General features: G+C 52.0%; 1 protein-coding gene across 1 annotated transcript in view; it reads right to left on the bottom strand.

Moving 5' to 3' along the window:
• The window catches only part of ITGA11 (integrin subunit alpha 11), a 164,405-nt gene extending 154,649 nt beyond the window's left edge, over positions 1-9,756 (bottom strand). The window contains exons 1-3 of the mRNA XM_015414591.1: positions 9,544-9,756; positions 5,552-5,630; positions 198-389 (exon numbers count right to left, since the gene is read on the bottom strand). Of these exons, the coding sequence (XP_015270077.1) occupies positions 198-389; positions 5,552-5,630; positions 9,544-9,756 (484 nt within the window). The remainder of the gene's footprint in view (positions 1-197; positions 390-5,551; positions 5,631-9,543) is intronic.
• Positions 9,757-10,456: the final 700 nt, after the last annotated feature.

The raw sequence follows: 10,456 nt of genomic DNA, 5'->3' as shown, positions 1-10,456 counted from the left end.
ACCCCCTTTTTCCATTCCAACGCCCCCCCCCCCCAAAAAAAGTGAAGCCAAGGATTGGGGAGGGGGGCTTTCTTCCTCTCCTGCCGCCCCTCCTCGCCCCGGCTTTGCAAAGGCGCCCGGCTCGCTTCCCACGTTCCCGCAAGACGCGCGGTGGGTCGTGCGCCCTGGAGAGAGGCGGTGCGGTGCGCGCGGCTTACCTGCCAGGAGGCCCAGCGCCCAGGCTGCGGCCAGCAGCCCTGGGGAGAAGTCCATGGGAGCGCCCGTCGTCGAGGGTCCCGGGGGCGGCCGGCCCCAACCCTCGGCCGCAGGCAGGCGGCGCGCCAGACCGGGAGCCCAGCTCTGCGCGAAGCTCCGCGCGTCTCTCCCCGGCGCCCGGACAGCCGCGGCTCCTGCAGAGGAAGTGGGAGGGGAGGAAGGAGGCGCGGCCCGGCCGCCCAGACACCCTTTAGGGGACACACCTCGCCGGCCGGGACGCCCCCCCCCCCCCCCCCCCGCCCCCCGCAGGGATTTGCTCGCCGGCTAGCTCTCCGCCCTGCCGTTCCAATGGAACCTCCACGCTGAGAGGAAGTCTACCTCTGAATGCAGAAAGCTGGGGACTCACAAGGTTCTCATTGGAGCAGAGTTCGAGTCCTGGGCAGTGTTCCCTCTAAGCTGAGTTGGTGTGAGCTAGCTCACCGTTTTTTTAGCTTCCAGCTCACACATTTTTGCCTCGCTCAAGAAGGAGGGCTCCAGAGCAGACTGATTTAGGCAGCAGCCAAATTGCTCGCTCACAACTTTAAGGCCAGTCGCTCACCAAGTAGGATTTTTGATCACAAGACTCCACAGCTGAGAGGGAGCGTTGACTCCCGGGGCGCCTTTAAGAACAACACAGTTTAATTCTGGGATTCAGCTTCGTGGGTCTTCAAGAGGCGCCCCTGGGCTCCAGCTTTTTGCCCTGTTGCTTCAGACCAACAGGGCTGCCCCACCTGGATTTTGTTTTAATGTTTCATATGTAATTGAATGCTGTTTTAAAAATCATTTTAATGATTTTAATGTGTGTGTTTTATGGCGAGGTTGATTTCAAGGTTTTAAAATGTGATTTGATTGTGGAATGTTTTCAATTGTGAGCTTGGTGGCCCCAATAAGGGCAGAAAGGCGGGGTGCAAATTTTGTAAAGACGTAAAAATCAATAAGGAGTCTGGCCTTGCCAGAGATGGGGGGAAAGAGACTCTCCCCAACTGATGTCAGGGCAGCAGAGGGTAGTGGTCCGATTCCCAGTTTCTCACTCAAAAATGTCCAGTCCTGACCTGGATAGCCCAGGCAAGCCCAATCTTGTCAGATCTCAGAAGCTAAGCAGGGCCGACCCGGGCAAGTACTTGGAAGGGCGATCTCTAAGGGATACCAGGGCCAGACCAAGGCTCCCTCTAAGCTGTGGAGTCCTGTGAGCAGAAATTCTACTCTGTGAGCAAGTGGCATTGAAGTTGTGGGTGAGCGATTTGGCTGCTGCATACATTAGTTTGCTCTGGAGCCACATCCTTCCTGAGCGAAGACAACAATGTGTAAGCCGGAGGCTAAGAAACTGTGAGCTGGCTCACACCAACTCAGCTTAGAGGGAACCCTGGCCAGGACACAGAGGCAGGCAGTATCAGAGTGACCTCTCTGAAACATCCTAGCCCCACTAGGGATCGTCAGAAGCCACCATGACTTCCAGGCTCACAAGCACACAAACACACACACACAATACTAAAAAAAAATTTTTTTTTAATCACCAGTCCTTTGATCCAGTATAGAAGAAGACGAGGAGGAGATTGGATTTATACCCCACCCTTCACTACCCAAAGGAGTCTCAGAGTAGTTTACAATCTCCTTCCCCCTTCCCCTCCCCACAACAGGCACCCTGTGAGGTAGACAGGGCTGAGAGAGCTCTCTTGAGGACTGCTCCTGAGAGAACAGCTCCGAGAGAGCTTGTGACTGACCCAAAGTCACACCAGCAGCTGCACGTGGAGACATGGGGAATCAAACCTGGTTCTACCAGATTAGAGTCCACGCTCCTAACCACTACACCAAACTGGCTCTCTCAGAGAGGTTGCTATTGGTGGCAATGGCACATGATGATGCCATGCTCGGAATCGCTCCTCCCCACACCACCCTGAATGTCCCTGGTTTGCAGAAACAAAACCAATTCAAGCAGATCCCCCCACTCGTCCGAACGCACCTGTTAGCTCCTCCTTACATAGCGTGCGATTCAGTGCAGGAGATGATGGTGGTGAAGAAGGAGAAGGAGGAGGAGGAGGGCTGGTTTTTATACCCAGCTTTTCTCTACCTTTTACGGCGTCTCAAAGTGGCTTTCAGTCACCTTTCCTTTCCTCTCCCCACGACAGGCACCTTGTGAGGGGTAGGTGGGGCTGAGAGAGTTCTGAGAGAGAGACCTGGGACTGGCCCAAGGTCACTCAGCAGGCTTCATACATGTTGGAGTTTCAAGTTGCTTACACTTCAGTCATTACAGAGTTAATTGTTGTTTGTTAGGAAATAGGATGTTACGTTACATAATGTATTCCACTGCGGGAAAGTTTGTGGGAGTTGCTTACCCTAATGAAGTGACCTGTAACCTTTGTACTGGTCAACTAACAACTTGCTTGTGGAAATGCTTTGATCTAGCATTCACGTATTCACAAGCTTTATGGCTCTTTGTGTGAAGCAGACAGGAAGCTCCCCTATAGACGACGACAGATAGATAGATAGAAAGATGTAGCTCTTAGCATTTAGTACTGAAAGTAACTGCAAGTATGTAACCTTTTCATTTTATTTCTTTTATCCAAAGTACCTTACCCATGCTTTATTCTGTTTGTAGTAAAGATATTTTTCTTTTACTAATGTGGCTCTTGTGTTTGCAAAACGACCATCGATCTTGAATCTCAGAATCCCAACAATATGGAGGAGGAGTGGGGAAATCAAACCCCCCACCGTTCTCCAGATTAGAGTCTGCTGCTCTTAACCCCTACACCACGCTGGCTAATGGCGGGGGTGTCCTTTTTTATGGTTGGGGAGAAGGCTGGCCAAAAGGATTAGACCACCAGCCCCCCCTTCCCAGCTGTGGCCAAGATATGGATCCCCTGAGGAGAGGCCAGCATGTGTACCGGATCAGACAGAGGACAGGATTGTGGAGTCGTTTCAGGAAGAGGAAACAGCAGGGGGGAGAAGTATTAAATCCCTTCTCCCCGTGCCATGGTCCCAGTCCAGGTTTTAATTAAGCCTTCGAGCTCGTTCGCAGAACTCCAGGCCTGCAGCCCAAGTTGGTCTAAAGAGACAGAGGAGAAGCTGCTCGGGTGCTATGAGCCAGGAGAGCTAAATGGAGCTTCCGTGTTCTTAGAATGTCACAGAATCCTGGATTATTCTGCACAGAAGCCACAGGCTAGGGGGGGCCATCACTAAAAAGGCCCTGCATGGTTTTTGTAATACTCAGTAAGAAAAATAAGAACACACCGTTTGTTTACAATGTATTTGAGCCAGTTTGGTGTAGTGGTGAAGTGCACGGACTCTAATCTGGGTGAACCGGGTTTGATTCCCCACTCCTCCACGTGCAGCTGCTGGTGTGACCTTGGGTTGGTCACAAGTTCTCTCAGAGCAGTCCTCGAAAGAGCTCTCAATAAGTGGGTTTTGGGTCGCAGACACCTACCTCACAGGGTGTCTGTTGTGGGAAGGGAAAGGCATTTGTAAGCCGCTCTGAGACACCTTTGGGTAGTGAAGGGCGGGGTATACATCCAATCTCTTCTTCTTCAACCTCACAGGGTGTCTGTTGTGGGGAGAGGAAGGGAAAGGAGTCTGTAAACCGCTCTGAGACTCCTTCGGGTAGTGAAGGGCGGGGCATAAATCCAATCTCTTCTCTTCTCCTCTTCTAAAGATGTCTCAGAGAAACACAAACGTTCTGCTTTGAAAAGCTAACAACAAACTCGTCAATTGCTGTTCTTCTAGCCTGAAAGTTAACTCCAGGAACGTTTTGAGAGCCTTCAGCCTGCCTCTGAAGCCTGTTTTATGGTAACATTTGCCCTCAGTGCTGCACTTTCTCCGTTTCTCCACAGGGCACACCCTGGAACCTCCCAGTAGGTGACCACATTTTCTACGGGCCCCGATCAATGTTCCCTCTAAGCTGTGGAGTCCTGTGAGCAAAAATCCTACTTTGTGAGCTGCTGGCATTAAAGTGGTGAGCGAGCGATTGGGCTGCTGCCTAAATTAGTTTGCTCTGGAGCCCTCCTTCCTGGGCTAAGACAAAAATGTGTGAGCTGGAGGCTAAAAAACGTTGAGCTGGCTCACACCAACTCAGCTTAGAGGGAACACTGGCCCCGATCATGTGCCTCTAATGGCAGGATGATGTTAGAAACTCAGAAATGGAACTATCCTTGCAGGGAGGTCATGTGAGTCACGATGGTATTACGGAGTTGTGATGGTCAGATAAGGCGGTAGCTTTACACCCCAAGATCTCATCAGAATACATCTACTCTTCGGCTCTGTGCCATCACTGATGTAGATTTCATTGATAATATCAGGGGAGGGGCCCTGGCTCAGTGGAAGAGCCTCTGCTTGGCATGCAGAAGGTCCCAGGTTCAATCCCCGGCATCTCCAGTTAAAAAGACCGGGCAGGAGGTGATGGGAAAGACCTTTCTCTGCCTGAGACCCTGGAGAGCTGTGAAGAGGGGCTGTGGCTCAGTGGCTGAGCCTCTGCTTGGCATGCAGAAGGTCCCAGGTTCAGTCCCCGGCATCTCCAGTTAAAAGGACCGGGCAGCAGGTGATGTGAAAGACCTCTGCCTGAGACCCTGGAGAGATGCTGCCAGTCTGAGTAGACAATACTGACCTTCGTGGAACAAGGATCTGATTCACTACCAGGCCGCTTCCTGTGTTCATCACTTGGGACAAGAGTTGATGTAATGTTACCCAAGGTCAAAGATATGGCTAGGGGGCTGCAGGAGAGGTTGAGGGGCTGTGGATCAGTGGTAGAGCACCTGCGTGGCATGCAGAAGGTCCCAGGTTCAATCCCCGGCATCTCCAGCTGAAACCATCAACTAATAGGTGACGAGAAAGGCCTCCACCTTAGACCCTTTCTGACAGTATTGACCTTAGGACTCCGCATAAGACCACTTCCTGTGTTCCTGTTGTGTTCTGCCCCGGAAAAGAGTTTGAAATCTCCGAGTCTCGTCTCCAAGTCTACTCCTGCTCTTGCTGTGATTTTCCTGCCATATAGCAGCAACTTCACAGTTTGCTTGCTTCTGGGATGAAGTGTTCACGCGACGAACAAAGACCCAGCCAGCGTATTCTCCTTCTGAAGAATGTCTCCCATGTTCCTGGCCTGCTAATAATGAACGCAAAGCCCCAGAAACAGATGAATTTCCATGGCGGGGGGTGGGGTGGGGAGTGGTTTGCCAAACTTTTCCAGGGCTGTCTAGCATGCACGGTGAAACGGATAGCTCTCTAACTCTCTGGGACGAATACTAGAAATACCTTTAGCAGACCCGCTTTTGAGGCACAGCTTTCCAGGTGGGCCAAGAAACCTGCAGAGGATTCGGCGTGACGCTCGCACGATCATGTTCCTCGTAAACTTTTCTGCAGAAGCCTTCGGCCGAGGACTTGGCAGCCGTTGAAACGTCTTCATTGGGAACCTGCTCCAGTGGAAAGAGGAGAATGAGCCCTGTAATATGGTTTTCCGAGGATTGGCATTTGAAGCCTGCCAAGATTCCAAATCTCCTACCCAGTCTTTTTTTCTTCTTCTCCAGGAATCACAGAAATGAGCGGGAGCATCCCCCAGAGACCATTAAATCCAGGCAAACTATGACATAGGTTGGGAAGTAGCCAAAGCGCCGGTGGGCACCAGACCGGGGCATGCACCTTAAGAGAATCGACAGCATCTGCCCTGCCAGACTTTGAGGACAAGGAAGTCCCAGGGAGAGAACCTGGGCCTTTACTGCCAAGTCCAAGGGAAATCCCGCACGGAGAGTCCACATGATGCTCATTAGAGACGCAGGGGCAGTGGGGGGATACCTGCACAGCTCAGTGTAGCCTATTGCAGGAATTACATTTGGATATCCGTACCTCTGTTTCCTCCTCTTTCCGATACTAAAATCAGAACGTTTGGCTTCAGGGGCTTACATTCCCCCCCACCCCATGGGCTTTAAACGTTACCTCTTGTGAAGAGAGGAGGTTAAGACGCTGAGCTGCAAGCTGTGGAAGGTCAGTAGTTCAGCAGTTCGAGACCCGGGAGCCGCATGACGGCGTGAGCTCCCGTCTCTAGTTCCAGCTCCTGCCAACCTAGCAGTTCGAAAGCAAGACATTGCAAGTAGATCAATAGGTACCACTCCGGTGGGAAGGTCACAGCATTCCGTGCACCTTGGTGTTTAGTCATGCTGACCACATGACCATGGAAACGTCTTTGGACAGCGCTGGCTCTTCGGCTTGGAAACGGAGATGAGCACCGCAACCCTAGAGTCAGATTCGACTGGCTTTCAAGCAAGGGAAACCTTTACCTTGTGAAGAGAACAAATGTAGAAATGCATTGAGACAGAAGGACATGCATTTTGGGGTACCTTTGTGTCCCCCTCCCCCTTTTGCATATCCAGCCCAGCAAGGCAGCCTGTTCCTCATGGATTTCCCCTTCCCCCGGCCCGTAGCCAGGAGTTTGTGGCTTGTGGAGCAAATGTTTTTTTCTTGGCGGCGCTGAAGTTCTCAGTGCAGAAAGGAAAAAGAAATCTAGCCAATAGAAAGCGGTGGCCAGGGTAGATCCTTAAATTGCAAGCTGTCAGCCACTTTAGATGACAGTTCTCAGCAGCTGCAAGTTAATCACTTCTGCCAGCCTGAGCAACAATCCTGATACCAAGCCAGCAGGTGAGGGTGATGTCTTCTAGAGTCAAGAAAGCTGACACTCAGGCAGAAAAACTCTCTTAAAGAAGACCAGTTTCTTGGCACAGAGTTAGAAGGGATCCTAGAGGTCACCTACTCCAACCCCCTTGCTCAGTGCGGGAATTAGTCAGCTACATCCCCCCCACGCTCTGCTTAAAGGAGTGCAGGCCTTTAGAAAATGTTTTAAAATGATTGAAAAAAGCATTTACAGGAGACATTCTTGTGGGGGGGTGCCTTTAAGAAAGGGAGCAGAGCCCCCCAAAGCTCCCACTGTAGCTATGGGCCTGCCCCCCCCCATTCCTCCAGTCCTTCCCAGGGCTGCAGCTAATGGAATTGCCTTGATTCCAAGCTACCTTCGGGATGGAATTCCACATGGATCCCAATCTCCTGGCACACGATGAAGCTTTCCACACAGGTTGCCTGCCCCAGCTTGGATGCTCTTAGGAAGCAGACTACCCCCCCCCACCTCCCCAAATCCATCTGTGCACCTCCTGAGTTTCCCCCAGTTTTGCTGCATTCTTTCCAACACCTGCTTTGCCACAGTCTTTTTGGAAAGATTTCCCATGGAGATGGGAAAGTCCAGATCTTATTTTGGTCTCGCCCCCCATTGGGGCCATTTCCCCTGCCCTGGTCTCAGTGGGACTGAGTGTCTCTCATGGACTTAGTTTATGTGACCAAGCAGGGGTCATTTCGTAGAAAAAGAGGTGCAGGAGCTCATTAGCATAACTTATCTGCATATGCCACGCCCCCTGACATCACCGGAAGTGTGTCAGAAGGCAACACCCACCGCTCAGGCTCCACTGGACTGTGTTGGATTGCTAGCTATTGTGGGGTGTGTGTGAACGTGCAGATCTGTCCTCACAGAGCAGGGAGAGCTTGTACCTGAATAAAACTTGGTCTTAAAGATGCCACTGGACTGTTTTGGATTGCTAGCTATTGGGGGGGGACGTGCAGATCTGTCCTCGCAGAGGAGGGAGAGCTTGTACCTGAATAAAACCTGGTCTTAAAGGTGCCACTGGACTGTTTTGGACTGTTTTGACTCTGCAACTTACCTGGCTGCTTCTTGCTCTGACTGAAGGTTGCAGGGAGCAGGGGGCGGGGCTTGTTGCATGTGCCCGCCCCCTGGGCTCTTTACTGCCGGAGCTCCGCTCCTGTGCGCTCCGGCTGGAAATGACCCCTGTGACCAAGCGTGAAGATTGTTGGGAGACCATTACAGTGCTGTCCAAAGTAGTCTCAACACCCTTCTAACTCTACTGAAGTCAGTGCTTAGGATGACACTGTGGATTCCATAAATGAGTACATATTAGCACAGAAGGATGCTGGTGATCGCTTGATTGCAGTCATCGTCCCCCCCTCCCCCCAAGGATCACTGGAACGCACTTAGATAAAGAATGACCCTTTGGAGTTCATTGAAACAGATTCCGGACACCGTAACCCCAGTGGAATTTACGTCTCTCAAAACACTGTGCTGGCGTGACCCAATGGGACCATTTTGGGGAGAAGGAATAATTTCATAAGTGCAAATACGGAACACTGCAGCTAGATGGTTCTACTTATCTAGTACATTTTTCCTCCTGCTCTTTCTCCCAGCACCCTGAACGGCTCTGTGATGACACACACTAAGTAATCCACTTTCAATCCACTTTCCAACTGGATTTTACTGTGTGAACGGGGAAAATCCAGTTGGAAAGTGGATTTTTTTTTTTAGTGTGTGTGTGATCGCAGCCCCAGTGAAGTTAACGTCTTCAGAAATACTTTGCTTACATGGCCAAATATGTGAATCTCACTTGGAGATAGGTAAGGCAGCAGGTGAAGAGATGCGTCTGTGTGACAGAGTGTTGGACTGGATGGGCCACTGGCCTGATCCGACATTGGCTTCTCTTATGTTCTTATAGGAACCCTCAATCTGGGGCAAGGGATGTTCTGTATTCTTGGTGCTTGGGGGGGGGCAACAGTGGGAGGGCTTCTAGTGTCCTGGCCCCACTGCTGGACCTCCTGAGGGCACCTGGTATTTTTGGCCACTGTGTGACAGAGTGTTGGACAGGATGGGCCATTGGCCTGATCCAACATGGGCTTCTTTTATGTTCTTATAGGAACCCTCAGTCTGGGCCAAGGGATGCTCTGTATTCTTGCTGCCTTGGGTGGGGGGCAACAGTGGGAGGGCTTCTAATGTCCTGGCCCCACTGCTGGACCTCCTGATGGCCCCTGGTATTTCTGGCCCCTATGTGACACAGAGTGTTGGACTGGATGGGCCATTGGCCTGATCCAACATTGGCTTCTCTTATTTTCTTATAGGAACTCTTAGTCTGGGGCAAGTGATGCTCTGTATTCTTGGTGCTGGGGGGGGGCAACAGAGGGAGGGCTCCTAGTGTCCTGGCCCCACTGCTGGACCTCCTGATGGCACCTGGTATTTCTGGCCCCTGTGTGGCAGAGTGTTGGGCTGGATGGGCCATTGGCCTGATCCAACCTTGGCTTATGTTCTTATGGGAACTCTCAGTCTGGGGCAAGGGATGCTCTGTATTCTTGGTGCTGGGGAGGGCAACAGTGGGAGGGCTCCTAGTGTCCTGGCCCCACTGCTGGACCTCCTGATGGCCCCTGGTACTTTTGGCCACTGTGTGACACAGAGTGCTGGACTGGGTGGGCCATTGGCCTGATCCCACGTTGGCTTCTCTTATGTACCCTGGAAATCTGGTTGGTGTTTAAGGAGCTCCGTAGACTTGAACCTAGCATGTCGGTTTGAAAGAGCACCGGCGCTTGACCAGACCAGGCCCCCTGCTCATCATCATCATCTTCATCTCCGGGATGACTTTCCAAGTCTGGAGCAATATTCCTTTCGTCGAGCGAGGGGAGCGGGTCCTGGTGTCCTGGCTTCTCCTCGCACCTGAAGGCCATTTAGGAGCGCTCTAAACTATAGCGGCTTAGGCCGCATGAACTCATCGGGGTCTGCTGGAAACATTAAGCCCGGGCAAGGGGATCGGTCTCCTCACTGTAGCGTTTGGCAGCCTGTCCTGGGCACGCGTTATTTGATCTGCACGGTTGTTTTTTTCCTACGGGAAAGAATCTTTTTATGGCTTCTTTTGCAGTCCCAGACCAGGAGTTCCTTCTTTATTGGCATGGAAGTGGGGAAGGGGGGGGATCCTCTGGAGCGAGCTGCCGATTTCAGAGGCAGCAGGACTCCAGTCCGCCGGAGAAGAATGGAGCGGGGGATGATTTGTGTTGGCTCCCAGCCCGATGAGCTCAGCCCCAAAGCCACATTGAAGCACTTCTGGATCTGGGACGCAGAATCCAGATGCTGTGGCGACCTACCAGCGCCCCCTTGTGGGGAAGAGTGCAAAGGCTTCCTTCTTCCTGAGAAGATGCATATGAGTAAAGGTAAAGGTTCCCTTGCTCGAAAGCCAGTCGAGTCCGACTCTAGGGTTGCGGTGCTCATCTCCGTTCCAAAGCCGAAGAGCCAGCGCTGTCTGAAGACGTTTCCGTGGCCACGTGGCCGGCATGACTAAACACCAATGCGCACGGAACGCTGTTACCTTCCCACTGAAGTGGTACCTATTTATCTACTTGCAATTTCTTGCTTTCGAACTGCTAGGTTGGC

The sequence above is a fragment of the Gekko japonicus genome, unplaced genomic scaffold, assembly GCF_001447785.1.
Source record: "Gekko japonicus isolate JY-2015 unplaced genomic scaffold, Gekko_japonicus_V1.1 scaffold698, whole genome shotgun sequence".
NCBI classification, from domain to species: domain Eukaryota; kingdom Metazoa; phylum Chordata; class Lepidosauria; order Squamata; family Gekkonidae; genus Gekko; species Gekko japonicus.
The sequence above is the reverse complement of the archived record's forward strand: the minus strand, read 5'-3'. Positions and strand labels throughout refer to the sequence as shown.